This window comes from Pongo pygmaeus, chromosome 1 (genome assembly GCF_028885625.2).
Source record: "Pongo pygmaeus isolate AG05252 chromosome 1, NHGRI_mPonPyg2-v2.0_pri, whole genome shotgun sequence".
NCBI classification, from domain to species: Eukaryota; Metazoa; Chordata; class Mammalia; order Primates; family Hominidae; genus Pongo; species Pongo pygmaeus.
This window is the reverse complement of record NC_072373.2, coordinates 218,968,819-218,991,154: the sequence shown is the minus strand read 5'-3', so window position 1 is coordinate 218,991,154 and position 22,336 is coordinate 218,968,819. Positions and strand designations below refer to the sequence as shown.

The 22,336-nt window shown below is 44.4% G+C and overlaps 1 protein-coding gene across 5 annotated transcripts in view; it reads left to right on the top strand.

Annotated features, from left to right (window-relative positions):
• The first annotated feature begins 887 nt into the window (after positions 1–887).
• VPS13D (vacuolar protein sorting 13 homolog D) overlaps positions 888–22,336 on the top strand; it is a 282,547-nt gene continuing 261,098 nt past the window's right edge. For all 5 annotated transcript variants that reach the window (XM_054438655.2, XM_054438652.2, XM_054438651.2 and 2 more), the window contains exons 1-6: positions 888–991; positions 5,058–5,230; positions 14,458–14,535; positions 16,137–16,327; positions 16,428–16,508; positions 21,182–21,298. In XM_054438655.2, the coding sequence (XP_054294630.1) occupies positions 5,134–5,230; positions 14,458–14,535; positions 16,137–16,327; positions 16,428–16,508; positions 21,182–21,298 (564 nt within the window). In that variant the 5' untranslated portion in view covers positions 888–991; positions 5,058–5,133. The remainder of the gene's footprint in view (positions 992–5,057; positions 5,231–14,457; positions 14,536–16,136; positions 16,328–16,427; positions 16,509–21,181; positions 21,299–22,336) is intronic.

The window sequence follows — 22,336 nt, the reverse complement described above, 5'->3', positions numbered from 1 at the left end:
CTGAGTGGAACATTTGAAGCCAGAGGGAGTCAGCTATATGAATATCCAGAGCTATTCTGTAGCTCTGGATTGACCACAAGAGGCTATTGAGCACTGGAATTGTGGCTAGTTTGTACTGAGATGTGCAGTAAATGTAAAATATACCCGAATTTCAAAAACTTACTATAAAAACGTTAACGTATTAGTAATTTTTTCTTTTGGCTACATGTTGAGATGATCATATTTTGAACATATTGGATTAAATATATTAAAATGAAGTTCATTTTCTTCTTTTTCGTTTTAAAAAAATGTACCAACTAGTAAAAGTGAATTGCCTATGTGGCTGGCATTGTATTTCTATTGGTCTGGGGAGAAGGGTCCTAGGCAGAGAGAACGGTAAATGTACAGTTCCTGGGGCAGAAACTGAAGGATGCTGAGGCAGAGTCGGCCGGGGAAAAAGTGGCTGAAATGGGAAGGGACCAGATCCAGTGGGACCTTGGTGGCAGCTCTGTAAGGAGGTGGGTTTTAACTGAAGTGCGGTGGGGACGCCCTTTTAAGCAGGGAAGGGCGGGGTCTGAATTAACAGGTCCCCGTGGCTGCGAAGTGGGGAAAGGACTGTGGGTGAGTGGGCCAGACGGACGGCCAACTGCACCTTTCGCTTGGATGGAAGGCAGGGTGGTTGTAGGTGGGAAGAATCCTGGGTTTCCATGCTGTCTGAACCAGAGTCATTTGTGGCCCTGCCCTCCCCTGGGACTCAGTTTCCCCACCTATAAAATAGGCCCCAGTGTCCGCGAACCCTGGAGGGGCCCGCAGCACTGCAGGAGCGGCCGCCGGCGCCAGGGGGCGCTTCCTCGATAACTCGGCGCTCGGCTGGCCAGGCACCGGCGCGTCGGCCGCTCGATTGGTCGGGTCGGGGCCGGCCTGAGCGCCGCGGGCCTGCGCCATTGAGGAGCGGCGGGGAGGAAGCGCCGCGCAGCGCCGGGCTGGGGCGGGCGGCCCGGGACACCGACAGGTAGGGGCCGAGCGGCTCCGCGCCGGGCGGGGCCAGGGCCGGGAACTGCAGGGCCGGCGCGGACCCGCGGGCCGCCGCTAGGGCTCCGCCTAGACCTGGGGGTCCGGGCCCACCCTGGGGAGAGCGATGCTGGGAGCCTGGGGGCCCCGTCGTCCGGCCTTGGTCTGAGCCCCTCGGGGTAACCCTGGGCGTCTGCTCCCCCGAGGGCCCCAAGCCCGCCACCTCCGGGGACCCCTGCGTCCGAGTCCCCGCGAGCACCCCAAGCACAGGCTCGGGGCTGGCTGAACCTCTGGGAACCCCGACGTCTGTGTCTTGGGGAGCCCGAGCCCCCGCGGGACCCCGGCACACTCTCCGGGGTCCCAGCAGCCTGGCGCCCTGGAATTGGGGGGTGTCAGTCCGCGCCTGTCCGCCTGAACCTTGGTTTCAATGCAGGACCCCAGTGTGCGAGCCCCCCACATTACGCCCAAGAGTAGGGTGTCAGTTCTCTAGAATGCCTTAGCCACCTCCCTTAATCAGCCATCCGAGGTCACACTCTCGGGTGGAGACATCAGGCCTAAAACCTCTTTTTACCTTTTGCCCCCCAGGGTCACGCCCTGGCCCAGCCACTCCTCCTAGGTGTGGGATCCCAGACATCAGGCCTAAAACCTCTCTTTACCTTTTGCCCCCCAGGGTCACGCCCTGGCCCAACCACTCCTCCTAGGTGTGGGATCCCGGTGCCGTTCCCTCCAGGTTTTACCTGGGTGGTGTGGTCTCTGTCCCCTGAAGGGGGCTGAGGGTTCCGAGAGCTGGGGGCGGGAGGGTTGTGGGAGCGTCGCCTTCCGGGCAGTGCCGTTCCTGTGGGGCCACCGGTCGGACAGCCGTCCCCGCCCCGGTTTTGGAGCTCCCTGGCGCGGGCAGCGTTCAGCCCTGGCCGCCTCGGGGAGGGACGCCCAGGTCCGGTTGCCAGTCCTTCCTATTCCCGGTCTGGCCGCTCCTCAGGGGAGGGGCCTGGCTGAAGGTCATGCCCGGCTGTCTGCCCGCCCGTGGGCTCAGCACTGATCCCTACTGTCACCCGCCCCACTGGGTAGGGGAGCCCAGGTGGGGGTTAGTGCCAGGCAGCTGCCTAGAAGTCCTGATGGACCGGAGTGTAAACACTTTGGGACTCTGGCCAGTCTGGCGGCCCTTGCTGACACTGAATTCCTTAAGGGAATCCGTGAAGTGGCCTCAAGCACGGTCTAGATGCTTAGCAGAGCAAATAATGGGTGCTTTCTGGCTTGGGCCTCAATTTTACTGACCAGGGTGCCTTACAATGCTAATCACTCTTGCTTTTAAAATCTGTGCTTTGCATTCTTTTCCGTTTAGGGCAAGTAGGGTAGGGCCTGAACTTGTTTACAAACTGACAGTTGTTTCCCTTGATTTGGAGATAATTGGTAGTTGGCACTCAGAGAGAGTTGGCATTTAGGGCCGAAATTAGTGGCAATAACTACAAAAATAAAGAGTACTCTGACCTTGGCTTCTTGCTCAAGTTTGTTTGGAGTCCCCATAGTAAGATTAGTCAGTTTCACATTTGGTTTTCACAAATTGACTCCTTTAAAGTTACAATAGTGGCCGGGCACGGTGGCTCACGCCTGTAATCCCAGCAGTTTTGGAGGCCAAAGTGGGCAGATCGCTTAAGGTCAGGAGTTCAGACCAGCCTGGCCAACATGATGAAACCCTGTCTCTACCAAAAATACAAAAATTAGCCGGGGATGGTGGCAGGTGTCTGTAATCCCAGCTACTCAGGAGGCTGAGGTAGGAGAATCGCTTGAACCCAGGAGATGGCGGTTGCAGTGAGCCAAGATCCTGTCACTGCACTTCAGCCTGGGCGAGGGAGCAACACTGTCTCCAGAAAAAAAACGTTACAATAGAGAAATGTTTCTTTTACTCAGACTGTTGAGCATTTATTTTTTAAAAAATTGTTCTTATAACATCTTCTTTAAACAAATGTAGCTAATAATTAGTTTTATGTAACTCTACCCTTAAAAAATATCTTTATATTCCACTTGCAGAAAAAAAAAATCTTTGGAAAGAAATTGGGCAAATATTTTACCAAATGCTGTTTTTTTCTTTTTACTGTCACTGTTGACCAAGTTAAGCTTCTCTGGAAGTATAAGATATTGTTGACGAACAAAAGCCAGTTTTTCCAGGAGATTGAATTCATTCTTCTGGAGGCCTTGTGCTTCAGCTTCAGGTAGTTGTTGGATGGCAGCCTCTCAGTTGGGATAGGTGTATCTTCTGGCACTAAGATGAATCACTAGAGGTGGGGCAGCGTGCTTGGAGAGGATCCTGAAAGTAGGCTGGCTCCAGTGGGATGCGTGCCATGGCAAGTCTGTAGTGCCTGGCAGGGTGGCTGATGACTGGCAGGGTGGCTGATGACTGACATGGTGGATCAGAGCAAGATTTGAGGCTCACAGTTTCCACTGGGATCTTCTAGTTGAGCAATCTGAGAACCCAGTTAAACTTTTGTGTCTCAGTTTCCCTCATGTTGACTTTTTGTAATACTAAAATTAATCTTTTTTTTTTTTTTTTTTTTGGTAATACTGGTAAACACCAGTTATTATAACAGGCAGTAGTACCTACAAAATCTAAATACCGTGGCTGGAGCCAGAGGATTTCTGGAGTTTGGGGTTTGTAATAATCGACTAAGATTGTTCATTGTATCAGTGTCATCTGGTGCCCAGGTACCAGTAATGCAGTTCCAGGACATTTAAGAACAGTGATAAAGCACTGTCGTCTCTCTCCCTTGTATATTATTTTATAAGTGATCCTCATTAACAAATTTGAGACATTTAATTTGGGCGGCCTAAATGAGGATCATTAAAGAATGTGAATTCTCCCCCCCACCCCCAACTTTATTCAGGTTTCTTTTTCTTTTTTTTTTTTGAGATGGAGTCTCACTCTGTCACCCAGGCTGGAGTGCGGTGGTGTGATCTTGGCCTGCAACCTCGGCCTCCCGGGTTCAAGGGATTCTCCTGCCTCAGCCTCCCGAGTAGCTGGGATTACATGTGCCTGCCACCATGCCTGGCTTAAGTTTTGTATTTTTGGTAGAGACAGGGTTTCACCATGTTGGCCAGGCTGGTTTTGGACTCCCAACCTCAGGTGATCCACCTGCCTCCGCCACCCAAAGTGCTGGGATTCCAGGCGTGAGCCACCACCCCCGGCCTCTTTCATGAATTTCATTCAGACAATCTCTTAGGACATTTTCTGTCTTAATCTAGGATAAGGTTTCTTAATGTTGGCTCTGTTGACATTTGGGTTGGATAATTCTTTGCTGTGGGAGCTGTCTTGTGTGTTGTAGGTTTAGCAGCTTCCGTGGTCTTTATTCACAAGATGCCAGTAGCAGCCCCTAAGTCATGATAACAAATGCCTTCAGAGATTACTAAATTATGCCCATAGGAGAACCTCTGATCATGGCAGTCTAATCCCAAGGTAGATCAACATAAGCAAGCAATGGACAGTTACACTGAAAAGATAGACAGCTTTGAATTGTAGGTAATTTTTGGTAAATTTAAGAGTGACTATTCCCTGAAGCAGCATCAGAATGTAGGTGTTTTGGTTTGGCTCTCCAGTTACTGATGGGGACATCTTACAGAGCTTCTTGCCTCGTCTTTTAAAACATCTGCGGCCGGGCGCAGTGGCTCATGCCTGTAATCCCAGCACTTTGGGTGGTTGAGGCAGGTGGATCACCTGAGGTCAGGAGTTTGGGACAGGCTGGTCAACATGGTGAAACCCCATCTCTACTAAAAATACAAAAAATCAGCTGGGTATGGTGGTGGGCAGCTGTCATCCCAGCTACTCGGGAGGCTGAGGCAGGAGAATCACTTGAACCCGGGAGGCAGAGATTGCAGTGAGCCGAGATTGTGCCACTGCACTTCAGCCTGGGTGACAAGAACAAAACTGTCTCAAAACAAAAACAAAAACAAAAACAAACAAAACCCAGCAAAACGTCTGTGCTTTGCATTCATCTACCTTCAGGCAGGTAGAGGAGGAAATTGGCTTAGAAAATCATCCCGTTTTTATGTTGATTTTCATTCTTTTCCTTTCATAGATTTTTCTGTGACCATGAAAGAGAGAAATGAAGAATGATCCATGATTTCTAAACACCTTTTCCTGAGGATATAGTCATGTTGGAAGGCCTTGTAGCCTGGGTTCTCAATACCTATTTGGGGAAATATGTCAATAACCTGAACACTGACCAGCTCTCAGTTGCACTTCTCAAAGGTAAGTATTTCTCTGGGTGAGATACAGCTTTATAGGTGGCATTTCTATTTTTGTATTTTTTTTGTTGTCCTGAGAATCATAAAACCTAATGTCCAGATGGCTTTGTACTAAATGTATGTAAAAAGGTCCCATATCACCCTGATGATTATTCCAGAGTAACTTAAGTTTATAGCTATATTGTTGTAGATTTTAAGGTACTATTAAATATTAAAAAACAAAAACAAAATAAGCTACACTACTGGTGACTGTGCTTAGTCCCAGTTAATTTTTAGCTTTATGAAGCTTTATGGAGGCAGCCACAATGTACTGACAGTGGCATTGACTTTGGCTTCAAATACTGTTTTGTCATTTATTAGCTATGTGAACAATAGCTCATATTGAAATTCCAAGCCTCAGTTTCTTTAGACAGAGGTAATATACCTCCAGAGGGTTGCTATAAGGATCAACTGGAATAACATTTAAAGCCTCTAGCCTGCTGGCATATAGTAGGCACTTAATAAAAGTTTTAAAATTGATTACTGTGAGGTGTTCAACAGAATTTCTGAGGTTTTGACTTGCTTAATAGTAGAGTACCTGAAGCTTGAGACATTTTACCCTTTACAGGCCTAGACTTGGTAAACGCAGTCCCTGATTTGGCATGGGAATTCGAAAACTGCATTTTCTCCCTTTCCTTGTTTTAATTTAAATTCTCTTTGCTCAACTCAAAATGGAGCTTTTTAACATATGTAGGGAAGAGAAGAAAGTCAGTTTGCCAAGTGTGTAAAATCATAGGAAATGGGAAGGAGACTTCAAATACAGTGAAACCTCACCTTCGTGGATGTGAGTTTTGGTAAGTGGACCAGAACAGGTTAGAGAGAACAGTGACACAGCTGTTTGCATAGTCTGAGAATAGAGTACCAGTGGTTCACATGTTCCATTAAATGTGTTGCTTTCCGGCCAGGCGCGGTGGCTCATGCCTGTAATCCCAGTACTTTGGGAAGCTAAGGCAGACGGATCACGAGGTCAGGAGTTTGAGACCAGCTTGGCCAACATGGTGAAACCTGTCTCTACTAAAAATACAAAAATTAGCTGGGCGTGGTGGCGGGTGCCTGTAATCCCACTACTCGGGAGGCTGAGGCAGGAGAATCGCTTGAAACCAGAAGGCGGAGGTTGCAGTGAGCTGAGGTCACACCACTGCACTCCAGCCTGGGCAACAAGAGTGAAACTCCATCGCAAAAAAAAAAAAAAAAGTGGTGCTTTTCATGTTTTTCTGACCAAATGATTGTGGCAGCGATAGGCCATTGGCAGAGCTGTCATGGTCACGCCTCCCCACTCTCTTCCTTTCCTTTCCTATTCTCCTGGTTTTCCTCTTGTCCTGAAACGGGAGCTAAGTGGAAAGTGAGAGTGAGCAGTCTGTCAGGGAAGAGGATGCGTTCAGAGTGCAATAGTAGTGTCAAGTTCACCTCTCTGGTCTCTTATTGAAGTTCTCAGACCCACTGTGAAGCTAACTACGTTGTATGAGGTATAGATAACAGGGCCTAGAAAGAGAGCTGCAGACCACGACCCTGCTAATCAAAGAGCTGGTTCTGTCGGGAATGATGTGGCAAGAGCATTTGCCAAAGAAATGAGTAAATAGAAATGGATATCTGATGTGTTACAGAGTTGTACTAACATTTCTCAGCAGTTTTAGAATATATCTTGGAACAACTGTGTTTATCTGGTACTTAAACTGCTTTTCTGTCCTTATTTCCTTTCTAAAAACATTATTCTTCATGGCTTTTAATGAACCTGTGGAACTTGAAGAATGCTTCTCCGCAGGGTAGAAAAATGCTTTTTCTTTCGTAACTGGTGTTAGTATGGTACCCAATGCTTATGGATCCAAAGCACATCACAGAGCGTGGCCAGAACAATCTTGGGGGCATGGAATTGTACCGAGGGAATGGCTTTGTAAAGAAGTTGGTGCTGCTTGTTCATCCCTGACACAGTTAAGCAGTGTTTGGGGATAGAGAGGGTACTAGATAGGAATGAGGATGTTCCTTCTTTTTTTTTGAGACAGGGTTTCTTTCTGTCGCCCAGGCTGGAGTGCAGTGGCGTGATTTCACCTCAGTGCCACCTTGACCTTCTGGGCTCAAGCAGTCCTCCTGCCTCAGCCTCCCAAGTAGCTGGGACCACAGGCATGCACCACCACGCCCAGCTAATTTTTGTATTTTTTTGGTAGAGATGGGGTTTCGCCATGTTGCTCAGGCAGCTCTTGAACTCCTGAGTTCAAGTGATCCTCCCACCTGGGCCTCCCAAAGTGTTGGGATTACAGGCATGATCCACTGCACCCGGCTGAGAATGTAATTTCAATCCATCTACTGATATTTACTGTTCTAGATGCTTTGGGAGATGCAAAGAGGACTGAAATAGTGGTCAAGGGTATTGATTTTTTTAGCTAAACTATGTGTTTGAATCCCAGTTCTTCCATTTACCAGTAACCTGGGTAGGTTACTCAATTTCTTCATGCTTCACTCTCCCTATTTGTAGATTGGAGATAATATTAACTATCTCGTAAGGTTCTGAGGACTAAGAAATTAATGTGGGTCAGAGAGCTTAGAGCTGTTCTTGGCATATTGTAGGCTCTCAGTCAACGTTAGTTATCATCATCCTCATGATCATCAGTGTATGATTGGATTGGCTGATGGATTGGACTTCAAAGAGATTGTGTGTGTGTATGTATATATATATATCTGTGTGTATGTATATATATATATGTGTGTGTATGTATATATAGATTGTATCCACATATGAAAAGTAACAAAATGCAAAGTAACATGAGTGTTTAAATGGAGATAGCATTTAAAGACAAATAAAAAAAATACAAAGTAACATGGGAGGATCACCTGAAGCCAGGAGTTCAAGACTAGCCTGGGCAATATGGTGAGATCCCTTTTCTACAGAAAAAAAAAAAAAAAAAAAAAAAAGCTGGGTGTGGTGGCGCATGCCTGTGGCCCCAGCTACTTGGGAGGCTGAGGTGGGAGGATCACTTGAGCTGGAGAGGTCGAGGTTGCATTGAGTTGTGTTCCCTCCACTGCACTCTGGCCTGGGCAACAGAGCAAGACGCTTTCCCCCCAAAAATTTTCACTTGTTCAGTCATTCAAAAACATTTATTGAGGTCGGGTGTGGTGGCTCACGCCTGTAATCCTAGCATTTCGGGAGGCCAAGGCCAGAGGATCACCTGAGGCCAGAAGTTCAAGACTAGCCTCGGCAACATGGTGAGATCCCTTCTCTAAAAGAAAAAAAAAAAAATTAGCTGGGTATTGTGGTGCATGCCTGTGGTTCCAGCTACTTGGGAGGCTCAGGTGGGAGGATTGCTTGAACCCAGGAGGTCGAGGCTGCATTGAGCTATGTTCTTGCCACTGCACTGTAGCCTGGGCAATAGAGCAAGACCCTGTTTCAAAAAAAAAAAAGTTCATTGTTCAGTCATTCAAAAACATTTATTGAGGCTGGGCATGGTGGCTTACGCCTGTAATTCCAGCACTTTGGGAGGCCAAGGCGGGCGGATCACTTGAAGCCAGGAGTTTGAGACCAGCCTGGGCAACATGGTGAAACCCCGTCTGTACTACAAATATAAAAGTTAGTGGGGGTGGTGGCATGTGCGTGTAGTCCCAGCTACTTGGGAGGCTGAGGCATGAGAATTGCTTGCAGTATGCTGTGGAGGCTGCAGTGAGCTGCGATGTCGCCACTGTACTCCAACCTGGGCGACAGTGGGACCCTGTCTCAAAAAAAAAAAAAGAAAAAAATATATATATCTCCCCCCTAAAAATATATATATATAAAAAATAATCCCCAAAAAATCCCCCCAAAAAAATATATATATTTGTAATCCCCCAAAATACATACATATATATATATATATACATACAGGCATGGTGGCACATGCCTGTAGTCCTGGCTACTGAGGAGGCTGAGGCAGGAAGATCCCTTGGTCCCAAGAGTTTGAGGCTGCAGTGAGCTATGATTGTGCCACTGCACTGCAGCCTTGGCAACAGAGTGAGACCCTATCTCTAAAAAATAGTAATAATAATAAAATTACAAAAAAATTTTAAAGCAAATTGCTTGTTCTCTAAGCCTTTTTTTTTTCCTCCACCTCAAAAATTGAGAAACTAATATTATTTATTTGTATTGTTGTGAGGATTAAATGAGATAATGTGTATGAAGTGCTTGGACACAGTAAGACCACACTAAATGGTAGCTGCTATTCTTTTTTTTTTTTTTTTTTTGAGAGGAAGTCTCACTCTGTCACCCGGGCTAGAGTGCAGTAGTAGGATCATAGCTCACTGCAGCCTCGAACTTTTGGGCTCAAGTGATCCTCCTGCCTCAGCCTCCAGGGTAGCTGGGACTACAGGTGCATGCCACCATACCTGGGTAATTTTTTATTTTTTGTGGAGACAGGGTTTCACTATGTTGCCTAGGCTGGTCTGAAACTCTGGGCTCAAGTGATCCTCCTGCTTGGCCTCCTAAAGTGCTAGGATTATGGGCATGAGCCACCACACCTGTCTTCTTATTCCACCTCTATAGTCCCTGATCTCAGAGGACTGTTAACCTGTTTGGGAGACAAATTATACAGTAATACAAGGCAGTGTAGATTAAATGGTTATTCTGGAAATACAGGCATCATGCGATGGGGTGTGAAGGAAGAGAGCTGTCCATTCTGCTTGTAGGACTCTGGGAAGGTTATGGAGGTAGCTTTTGAGTGGATCTTTTTTTCTTTTTTCTTTTTTTGGAGACAGGGTCTTGCTCTATCGCCCCAGGAGTGCAGTGGCACCATCACGGTTCACTGCACCCTCAACCTCTCTGGGCTCAAGTAATCTTTCCATCTCAGCCTCCTGAGTAGCTGGGACTACAGGCATGTACCACCATAGGTCTGGCTATTTGTTTTATTTTTTGTAGAGATGGGGTTTTACCATGTTGCCAAGGCTGGTCTTGAACTCTTGGGCTCAAGCAGTCCTCCTGCCTTGGCCTCCCAAAGTGCTGGGATTATAGGCGTGAGCCACTGCACCCAGCCTTGAGTGAATTTTAGCAGGATTTCCATAGGTGGCACTGGGCAGGTCCCCACATTCCAGGTGGAATGCACCCTGTGAGCAGAGGCTGAAAACTTGCAGAGTGTTTTTGAAATGGTTTGGGGCCAGAAGGTAGAGGCTGCCAGTGCCATGTCAAGGAATCTGAACTTCAGCCTGGGGGCATATCGTATATTTGTAACCCAAAACTTCCATTTCCCCTCCTTTTTGTTTTTATAAGCTCCGAACCTTGGGTTGACTCTTTAAATAACCTGGAGCAGAGGGAAGAGAGTTCAGTAGCCATTAGAAATTACTAAGAAATGACCTACCTCTAAATTACTCCCAGTTTAGTGAGTAGATTTCTTGCTAGCCTGAGATGAGGAGTTTTTGGATGAGACATCCGTGAGTAAGTCTGTAATGTCTGCCTGGAGTGAGTGACCCGCACTATCATTTTTAAAGCACTCAGTATTTTGGGGTCTGCCTGGAGTGAGTGACCCACATTATCATTTATAAAGCACTCAGTACTTTGGGTGTTTTTCTGCTTGGCTCTTTGGAGGGACCTTTCCCTGCAGGGCCAGTCGTGGGTGCATATTTGAGTGGGTGGGGACTAGGAAACCTTCAGTCTTAAACTACAGCCGTGCTGTTTTGCCAGATTCCTTTGCTTTTGGCTTGGTGTAGGCTGTTGTTTCTTCTCATTTTTTCCTTTACATTCTCTCTCTCCTTTCTAGATCTTCTCCTTTGCCCTCTTATGCTTCAGCTTTAATTTTTCGTGGTATGAGTTGCCTGCAGTTCCCTTTACTTTCCCAAGGTTGTACAGCTGCCAGGGAAGCCCAGAGCTCACCTGCCTTTGTGACAGATTTGGGTATTGAAAAATAAGGTGGTTTGGGCTGGGTGCGGTGGCTCACACCTGTAATTCTAGCACTTTGGGAGGCCAAGGTGGGTGGATCACTTGAGGTCAGGAGTTCAAGACCAGCCTGATCAATATGGTGAAACCCTGTCTCTACTAAAAATACAAAAATTAGCCGGGCGTGGTGGCGGGTGCCTATAGTCCCAGCTACTCAGGAGGCTGAGACAGGAGAATCGCTTGAACCCAGGAGGCGGAGTTTGCAGTGAGCCGAGATCATGCCATTGCATTCCAGCCTGGGCGACAGAAGCGAGATTCCATCTCAAAAAAAAAAAAAAAAAAAAAATAAGGTGGTTCGAAGTGTAAATCATGCTCTTCAAAAGAAGAAACTATTTAATTGCCCCCTTTAAGTCTGTTTCAACCAAGGAAAACGTTTCATGATTTTTTTCCCCTTATGTTCATTTTCTCCCCAAATGTGGAAATGGGGTTGTTTCACTGGGGTTATAAACTTTTTCTTTCTGTTAGTCTTAAGGTATGGTGGTGGGGCGGGGTGGGGGGGTGGGGCATGGCCCACGTGGACAAATTTCCTGCAAAAATCAAAAAATAAATTGATTGTATTTGTTCAGATCTGCTAAGTTGCTAGATTTGAATTCTTTTTCTCCTTTTTCTTTTTAGAGACAGGGTCTAGCTCTGTCAGCAAGGCTGGAGTGCAGTTGTGTGATTATAGCTCACTGCAGCCTTGACCTCCTGGGTTCAAGCGATCCTCCTGCCTCAGCCTCCCCAGTAGCTGGGACTACAGGTGCGTGCTATCATGCCTGGCTAATTTTTAAAAATTTATTGTAGAGCTGGGGTCTTGCTCTATTGCCCAGGCTGGTCTTGAACTCCTGGGCTCAAGCGATTTCCCAGCCTCAGCCTCCCAAAGTGCTGGGATTACAGGTGTGAGCTGCCGCACCTGTCCTGAATTCTTCTGTAGAAGCCAGTAACCCACAAGTCCTGAACAGTCATTTAAAGGGAAACATAATCATGTTTTCTGCATTATTTTGTACTTTGAGTAAAAGGCTCTCTTGCATTTCTTACTAATTAATGGTTGTTGTCTGTACTCTGTGTTCCTGAAAATGTATATCTCAGACAGATTTAGGTTGCTCAAAAATTGCCTTGTGTTGCACAAACAATTTTGTAAAAACAATGGCAGTGATTTAAGGATGGGGACTCTGCCTTCTCTTTTTACATTTCCAGTGGCCATCACAGTGCCTCCCACAGAGCAGGGCTCTATATATGTGAGGGTGAATGGCTTGCATAGCCAGGAGAGTGATGGATCTAGCTGCCCTCTTGTCTATTCACTTTCGGGTTTAAGTCGTAAAAGCTGGGTCTGAAAAGAATTTTCAGTGGCGGTCCTGTTCGTTCCTTTGCTTTCTGATTGGTTATTACACTTGTAAGTAGAGGTGCTAAGGAGTTCCCCAGAAGAGAAGAGTATAATTCCTTTTGAAGACCAGTTTCATTTAATTAGATCATAGACTTTTTAATTTTTATTTTATTTTATTATTATTATACTTTTAAGTTTTAGGGTACATGTGCACAATGTGCAGGTTAGTTACATATGTATACATGTGCCATGCTGGTGTGCTGCACCCATTAACTCGTCATTTAGCATTAGGTATATCTCCTAAAGCTATCCCTCCCCACTCCCCCCACCCCACAACAGTCCCCAGAGTGTGATGTTCCCCTTCCTGTGTCGATGTGTTCTCATTGTTCAATTCCCACCTATGAGTGAGAATATGTGGTGTTTGGTTTTTTGTTCTTGTGATAGTTTACTGAGAATGATGATTTCCAGTTTCATCCATGTCCCTACAAAGGACGTGAACTCATCATTTTTTATGGCTGCATAGTATTCCATGGTGTATATGTGCCACATTTTCTTAATCCAGTCTATCATTGTTGGACATTTGGGTTGGTTCCAAGTCTTTGCTGTTGTGAATAGTGCCGCAATAAACATACGTATGCATGTGTCTTTATAGCAGCATGATTTATAGTCCTTTGGGTATATACCCAGTAATGGGATTGCTGGGTCAAATGGTATTTCTAGTTCTAGATCCCTGAGGAATCGCCACACTGACTTCCACAAGGGTTGAACTAGTTTACAGTCCCACCAACAGTGTAAAAGTGTTCCTATTTCTCCATATCCTCTCCAGCACCTGTTGTTTCCTGACTTTTTAATGATTGCCATTCTAACTGGTGTGAGATGGTATCTCATTGTAGTTTTGATTTGCATTTCTCTGATGGCCAGTGATGGTGAGCATTTTTTCATGTGTTTTTTGGCTGCATAAATGTCTTCTTTTGAGAAGTGTCTGTTCATGTCCTTCGCCCACTTTTTGATGGGGTTGTTTGTTTTTTTCTTGTAAATTTGTTTGTGTTCATTAGCCCTTTGTCAGATGAGTAGGTTGCGAAAATTTTCCCCCATTTTGTAGGTTGCCTGTTCACTCTGATGGTAGTTTCTTTTGCTGTGCAGAAGCTCTTTAGCTTAATGAGATCCCATTTGTCAATTTTGGCTTTTGTTGCCATTGCTTTTGGTGTTTTAGACATGAAGTCCCTGCCCATGCCTATGTCCTGAATGGTAATGCCTAGGTTTTCTTCTAGGGTTTTTATGGTTTTAGGTCTAATGTTTAAGTCTTTAATCCATCTTGAATTAAGATCATAGACTTTTGAATACTGTTTGCACTATACTCATTTTGGGGAGGGGTTGAAGGTGGAAGGAACTTGTTAGAAACTGCAGATTTCTGTGCTTCAATCCCAGAATTAGTTGGTCTGTGGGTGGGGCCCAGGAGCCTGCATTTCATCCTAGGTGAGTCAGATTTTGATGTTCCTCTGGTAAATATTAGCCTAAGCAAGGGGTCAGCAAAGAGACCAGCTGGCCAGATCTGGCCTGCAGACTAAGAATGGTTTTTGCATTTTTAAAGGTTGATTAAAAAAAAATAAAAGGAGAATACGCAACAGACATCATATAAATCCTAAAATATTTACTATCTGGCCTGTTATGGAAAATGTAACTCTTGGTCTGAACTCTTCATCAGCACCTAAGCTTCAGCTCTCATGTACATGTTAGAGCGGACGGCCTGGAAATTTGTTTAGATGAAGCATATGGGCTGGTGGTAGCACTACACATGATAAGCCTGTTCTAGATGTAAAACTTTCCCTTTAACCTACACATGATATAGCCTGTTCTAGATGTAAAACTTTCCTTTAACCTTCACGTGACATAGCCTATTCTATATGTAAAACTTTCCCTTTAACCTTCAATGCTTTACACACAGTAGGTGGCCTACTGTATTTGTTAAATGGATATTTCATGATGCTGTTTTTATTTTTAGGTGCTGTTGAATTAGAAAACTTGCCATTAAAGAAAGATGCCTTGAAAGAATTGGAATTACCATTTGAAGTCAAAGCTGGTATGTGGAACTAAAGGAGGGGGAAGAAATTTGAGTCTTAAATTGTTTGAGAGGTGAAAACTGAGAGCCCTGGAGTTTTTATCGATTTGGCCAGTTAGAGGAAGGATATAGCAAATGTTAGAGTTTAGGCCAGTCTTAAAGTGTGGTCTTTGGGCCACTCGTATCAGGATGACCTTGTGATGGTGGTGGGGAGGTCAGGTGATCCCCAGACCAACTGAATCAGAATCTCTGAGGGAATGTCATTGAACCTACAGTGTTTAATAAGCACTCCAGGTGATTCTTATGCTTACTCAAGTGTGAGAACCTCTGTTCTACATTCAAGGTTTCCTTTTCTTTCCCCTTTCCCTTTTTCTTTTTCTTTTTTTTTTTCTTTGAGATGGAGTCTTGCTCTGTCACCGAGGCCAGAGTGCCGTGGTGCGATCTCGGCTCATTGCAACCTTTGCTTCTCGGGTTCAAGCAATTCTTCTGCCTCAGCCTCCAGAGTAGCTGGCACTACAGGTGTGCACCACCATGCCTGGCTAATTTTTTTGTATTTTTAGTAGAGACGAGGTTTCACCTTGTTGGCCAGGCTGGTCTTGAACTCCTGACCTCAGGTGACTCAGCCACCACACCTGGCCTCCTTTTATTTATTTATTTATGACAGAGTCTTGCTTTGTCACCCAGGCTGGAGTGCAGGGATGCTATCATAGCTCATTACAGCTTTGAACCCTCAGGCTAAAGAGATCCTTCTGCCTCAGCTTCCCCAACTATTAGTTGAAATAGTTGAATACAGCTGCGTGCCACCAAGCTTGGCTAAATTTCTGAATTTATTACTGGATTACACAGTTGATCATTTGATGTTGTCATTAAAAATACCATTGTTGGACTGGGCTTGGTGGCTTTCACCTGGAATCCCAGCACTTTGGGAGGCTGAGGCAGGAGGATCACTTGAGGCCAGGAGTTCAAGACCAGCCTGGGCAACATAGCTTGACTCTTATAAATTGAATATAAAGAAAGCTTGTATTCTAAGAGGCTTGGCTAGAAATGGAAGCACTTGGGAAATAAATATCACAATTCTACCGAGCCGTTTGGCTTTTTCATCAGCCCAGGTTCTTATGAAGAATCAGAATTCTTTATTGAGAGAAGGCCAGTGCCATGTTACCTATGTTTCAGTTTGTGGTGGGTGTGTTCAAGACTGGATATATCATAGGTCTGATGACTCCAACTAGTGCTTATCAACCAGACAATGAATAATGAACAAGAAATGAGTTTAGTGTCCATGGGCTTGTGCGGGACCTGGGGAAGAAAGACAACCTGAGCAAGTGTAAGATGTACTCCAGTTGGAAAAGGAGATAGTTTCTAGAGGAGGGATGTTACTGTTGATGTGGTAAAGTCTTCGCGAACTTTTTCCAGCTTATATAAGTCATTATACCTTGTTCTTACAGATGTCAGCCTCCTAACACTTGTTTCACATGTGCAAGAGCCTGCTGCCTGTTGTTTTAAATAAAAAAACAAGTGGTAACAGCAATCCATGCTCCTTAAACAAAATTGTAAAAATACTGAAAATGGAAAGAATTAAAAATGTGTACAGACAGTGAACAAGACTTTCCTTCTCCTTCCAGGCTTCATTGGGAAAGTAACCCTTCAGATTCCCTTTTATCGCCCCCATGTGGATCCTTGGGTGATCTCCATCTCCAGCCTTCACTTAATTGGAGCCCCGGAAAAAATACAGGATTTCAATGATGAAAAGGAGAAGCTGTTGGAAAGGGAACATAAGAAAGCACTACTTCAAGCCCTGGAGGAGAAATGGAAGGCAAGGCAGAGATCTTTTGGGCCATAAGAGCAGTTGTGGTGACACGTGTAAGATGAGCAAGAACACTAGATTGAGCTAACTCTGACTCTTGCCTTTGTAGAATGACCGCCAGCAGAAAGGGGAGTCCTATTGGTATTCAGTTACCGCCTCCGTAGTTACGAGGATTGTGGAGAATATTGAAGTAAGTCCTGCTGACTTTTATAAAAGTATCAACGTGAAAGGGATTTCTCAGGTTTAAATGTGTTTCTCCTCTTAGTTTCTCATTTCTCGTGGGCTCAGCTGATCTAGGGTGTAGATGGGGCTGGCTGCTCAGGTCTGCCCTTTTGTAGGCTGTGCCAAGAGGAAAACCTGACAAGCAAGTCCTAGGCTCTGTGGCAGACATAGAGTTTTCTTGCTTCAGCTGGCATGAGGAGGAGTTTTCACATCTCTTCCATTTCACTTCCTGCACTTTCTTTTTGAATGTTGGAATCCCATTTGCTAAAGGATTTATCGCCTAAGAATCCAGGTTACTTGAGCCTTGATGACTGTATGGTTTCAGGGCAAATCACTTCACTTCTCTGGTCTCAGTTTCTTCATCTGGAAAATGAGAGAGGTTGGATGCCTGGTCTCTAGTTGATTACGTAGTGAGTTGTGAAATTGCAAACAGCTCACTAAGGTACCTAACCTCTTGCTGGTGTATCTGGTGGCAATTTGACGAGTTACAGGACTGGGGCTGTTGGCTTTGCCCATGTTTTCTACTTCAATTAAATTTTGTTTCATCCTCAAAAACTTGATCAGGGTCCCACTAATTTTCATGAATGTTATAAGAGTTTGTCCATACTTACTAGCTCTAGAATTTTCTTGCAGGGCCAGTGTGACACCGGCCAAATGTGTTCAATGTATGTCATGTTCCCAAAAATTGCGGTCAGAGGTTTTTGGTTTTGTAACTTTCGTAACTTTGACAAACAAATATATAAAATATTGGTCATTATTTTTATTTTATCTTAGTTTAAATAATTTTATTGAGATATAGTTCTTATACCAGAAAGTTCAGTCTTTTAAAGTGTACAATTTAATGTTTTTTAGTATATTTACAAGGTTGTGCATTGGTCACCACTAAATAATTCCAGAATATTTTTATCATCCCAACTGGTAGTCACTGCCAAAGCTGGGCTTGATGGCAGGTACCTGTAATCCCAGCTACTTGGGAGGCTGGGGCAAGAGGGTGACTTGAGCCCAGGAGTTGGGCTGCAAGGCTGTAGTGAGCTATAATAGTGCCCCTGCCCCCCAGTCTGGGCAACAGATCAAGACCCTATATCTTAAAAAAATAATAATAATTTAAAAAAGTAGTCATTGCCAATTCCCCTCTGCCTTCAGACCCTGTCAGTCACTAATCTACTTTCTTTCTAGATTTGCCTATTCTAGACATTTCATCTAAATGGAATCATGTAATATTCCATTACATGAACATTCCAATAGCCTGGCCATTTTCACTTGACATAGTGTTTTCAAGGGTCATTTGTATAGTAGCATGTGTTAGCACTTTATTCCTTTTTATGACTGAATCATATATTCCGTTGTATGGATTGTCAAAGATTAAACAAAGCTGGACCTCAGAGCAATAAAAACAGATTTTACTCTGTAACTACTGACAGTAGAGGAAAGAGCTGAGCTCCAGGCTGACTTGTGCAGAGGTAGCTGGGCCTTTTAAAGGGAGCTTGAGGGTGCAGGGTGGTGGAGTGAGTGGGTACTTAAGTGAAAAATTACAAGGTGTTGGTCACTGTGAATGTCATTAGGCTAACTGTGTCTGCTGGCAGTGATCAAAGTTAGGATTCTATCTTCCCTCAGACTGGGAGATTGAGCCTTATGCTTCCTGATGATTACATTTCAAAGGAATGGCTTTCCAGTCCTTAAGAAAGACACTCCTGAGCTGTAGGAGATACAGGTCAAGTATCCCAAATCTGAAAATCTGAAATCCTCCAAAGTCTGAAACTTTTTGAGTGCCCACATGATGCTCAAAGGAAATGCTCATTGGAGCATTTTGGAGTTTGGATTTTTGGATTTGGGATACTCAGCCAGTTAAGTATAATGCAAATATTTCAAAATCCCCCCAAAAAATGAAATCTGGAACACTTCTTGTCCCAAGCCTTTCAGATAAGGGATATGCGACCTGTACATATACATCTCTCAAAGAAATGTCACAATTGAATTGCTCTGCAAACCTATAAACCCTTTTCAGTAAATGTGCTATAAGAAAGGGAGGTCAGGGGCCTATGTCAGGTGTTGGCTGGAATAAAGTGTACGTTCTTTTGATAGTCCTGAGCTTTACCAGGCAAGAACTCAATAGGGGACTGTGTTGTCCCCAGGGACATGGCCTCGGGCTGCCAGAAGCCATATTAAAGTTTGGTCAAGTCTCTTTGGAATGGCATGTTCTTGCTGAGAGTCCTTGCGTTTCTCAGGACATATGACATTTTGTTTATTCATTCATGAGTTGCTGGACTTTGGGTTGGTTCTCCTTTTTGCTATTATGAATAATATTGCTGTAAACATTTGTGTATAGGGTTTTGGGTGAACATGTTTTCAGTTGTCTCAAATAGATATCTCAGAGTAGAATTGCCGAATTATGGGGTAACTCTGTTTACTTTTTGAGGAACTACCAAACTGTTTTCCAAAGAGGCTGCGCTATTTTACGATATCACCAGCAATGTATGGGCATTTTGTTTCTCCATATCCTCATCAACATTTATTATTGATTATGGGGCTGGGCACGCCTGTAATCCCAGCACTTTGGGAGGCCAAGGCAGGCGGATCGCTTGAGGTCAGGAGATCGAGACCAGCCTGGTGAAACCCTGTCTCTGCTAAAAATACAAAATTAGCTAGACATGGTGGCATGTGCCTATCGTCCCGGCTACTTGGTGGGGAGGCTGAGGCAGGAGAGTTGCTTGAACCCGGGAGGCGGAGGTTGCAGTGAGCCAAGATCACACCATTGCACTCCAGCCTGGGCGACAAAATGAGACTCCATCTCAAAAAAAAAAAAAAAGCCTGCAGAAATGGTGAGATAGCATTCTCTCTAATACCATTCAGGACAGAAAGAAAAAAATTAAAAAAAAGCAAAAAAAAAAAAGCAAAAAAACAAAAAGCAAACATTTATTATTGATTGTGTACTAGTGGGTGTGAAATGATGATCTTGCTATGATTTTGATTTGCATTTTCTTAATGGCGAAGGATACTGAATATTTTTCCATGTATTTACTGGCCGCTTGTGTATCTTTTTTTGGGAGAAATGTCTATTTGAGTCCTTTGCCACAATTTTTTTTTTTTTTTTTTTTTTTTAGACGGAGTCTCCCTCTGTTGCTCAGGCTGGAATGTGGTGGCGTGATCTTGGCTCACTGCAACCTCCGCCTCCCAGATTCAAGCGATTCTCCTGGCTCAGCCTCACGAGTAGCTGGGATTACAGGCCTGCGCTATCATGCCTGGCTAATTTTTGTATTTTTGTTTTTGTTTTTGTTTTTGTTTTTTTTGAGACAGTGTCGCTCTGTTGCCCAGGCTGGAGTACAGTGGCGTGATCCCGGCTCACGGCAAGCTCCGCCTCCCAGGTTCATGCCATTCTCCTGCCTCAGCCTCCAGAGTAGCTGGGACTACAGGTGCCTGCCACCACGCCCAGCTAATTTTTTGTGTGTTTAGTAGAGACGGGGTTTCACCATGTTGGCCAGTCTGGTCTCAAACTCCTGACCTCAGGTGATCCGACTGCCTCGGCCTCCCAAAGTGCTGGGATTACAGGCATGATCCACTGTGCCTGGCCATCCTTTGCCTATTTTACAAATCAGTTTATCTTTTTATTGTTGAGTTATAAGAGCTCTCTATATATTCTGAATACCAGATTCTTATCAGATTTGCAAATACTTTCTCCCATTCTGTGGATTCTCTTTTTACTTTCTGTTATTATTATTATTATTGTTATTATTAAGACATAATCTCACTCTGTTGCCTAGGCTGGAGTGCAGTGGCGCCATCATACCTTACTGCAGCCTCCATCTCGTGGGCTCAAACAATCCTGCCTCAGCCTCCTGAGTAGCTGAGACGGCAGGCTCGTGCCACCATACCTGGCTATTGAAAAAAAATTTTTAGTAGAAGTGAGGTCTTGCTATGTTGCCTAGGCTGGTCTCTAACTCTTGGATTCAAGTAATATTCCTGCCTCAGCTTCCCAGAGTGCTGGGATTATAGGCATGAATCACTGTGCTCAACCTGTTATTATTTTTTAATTCATTGAAGCAGAGTGCCTTTCCTGTAGCCCACTTACAGGGAGGGGCTAGGGGAAACACATACATACATACATACATACATACATACATACATACATATATACATACGTACATACATGGTTTATGTGCCTTGCTGGTTTCCTTGGTCCAGGTGTGGGGACATAGAGGCAAGATGAAGATATCAGCAGAGCAAGAGGAACAATTGTCTGTATACAATGGCTTTACTTTCTTTAATTGCTTTTTTTAAGGTGTCTTCTGAAATGATTTAATGAAAGTATTGGAGCTCTTTTGGTAAAACGAATCACAAAGTAACATTCAAGAGAGTTATTATAACATAATATAACATAACATAATATAACATATTATAACATAACATAACAAGAGAGTTATTATAACTCCCTTAGGAACTTATAGGATACTGGATATGTGTGTGATGTGTTTGTATAAAGTGCCTGCTGTGGTTTCCTTTAGTGGCTCAAGGGCTCAAGGGCAGTTTGACCCCTAACTATAGTATTTCACCTACAGCAGTTATCTAAATGCTTTTTCTTTTTTCTTTTCTTTGGAACACTATTCTACAGGTGCATCAGCTGCTTTTTCTTTTTTCTGTTTGCAGTTAAAAATTCAAGATGTCCATTTACGCTTTGAAGATGGTGTCACCAATCCCTCCCATCCTTTTGCGTTTGGCATCTGTATTAAGAATGTGTCCATGCAAAATGCTGTGAATGAGCCTGTGAGTATGAAATGTGATGACAAAGCAGGAAGAAAGCCATGCTCTAGGAATTTGGGGCTCTGCCTTTTGCCATTTTGTGTTATGTAAATGAATCACATTCTTTTCCATTGCCTTCTGTGATAGGCATGGGTGTCTCTTGTGTATTTGCAACAAATCAAATTTGCTGAAATAGGGAAACAGGTAATTTTCTCTGACCTTTGGTTGTATCACTTTCATTTTATAGGCGAAGAAACTGAGGGGCAGAAAGGATTTTATTTTTTATTTTCTTCTCATGTTATGTACACTCCCTGGGTAAACTCACTCTGTTTCATAGTTGTAGCTACCACCTGGGAATATTTGATGATGGCTTCCACATCTTGAACTCCATTCTCCACCCTTTGACCTTCATATTCATGGTTTTCTTAAACTACTACTTGTCTCAGAACACTCTGTTTCTTCACACTCTACACAAAAAAACAACATTTTTGACACCAGATGTGTGAGGGTTTTCCCCCACACACCAAGCAGTTCTCCACATATCAACTCGGTGTCCTATAGTTCAAGTCAATTCTGACACTAATGGGTTACTGCAGACCCCGCCGGGTAAGGGCTTAGTCCCATAGGACTGCCTCCCACTTCAGATGCCAGTCACAAGGCCCAGGCTGTGACCCGTGCTTCTGACTAGAAGTTGGAGTTCCCACAATTCCTCTCCTCAGGTTTGGTAATTTGCTAGGATGGCTCACAGAACTCAGGGAAACACTTTACTTACATTTGCTGGCTTATAATAAAGGGTGTTGTGAGGATACAGATGAATATCTAGATAAAGAGGGCCACACCCCCCTCCAGTGTTCAGCAACCTGGAAGCTCAGCAGATCTCATGGTTAAAAGTTTTCATGCAGCTTAATCTCCAGCCCCATCACCCAGAGGTCAGTGAGTGGCACTGAAAGGCCCAACCCTCTAATTACTTGATCTTGCTGTCATGAGCCCCATCATGAGGCTGTCTAGGGACCCCATCAAAAGTCACTTAATTAGCATATACTGGGGTGTGATCATGAGGCT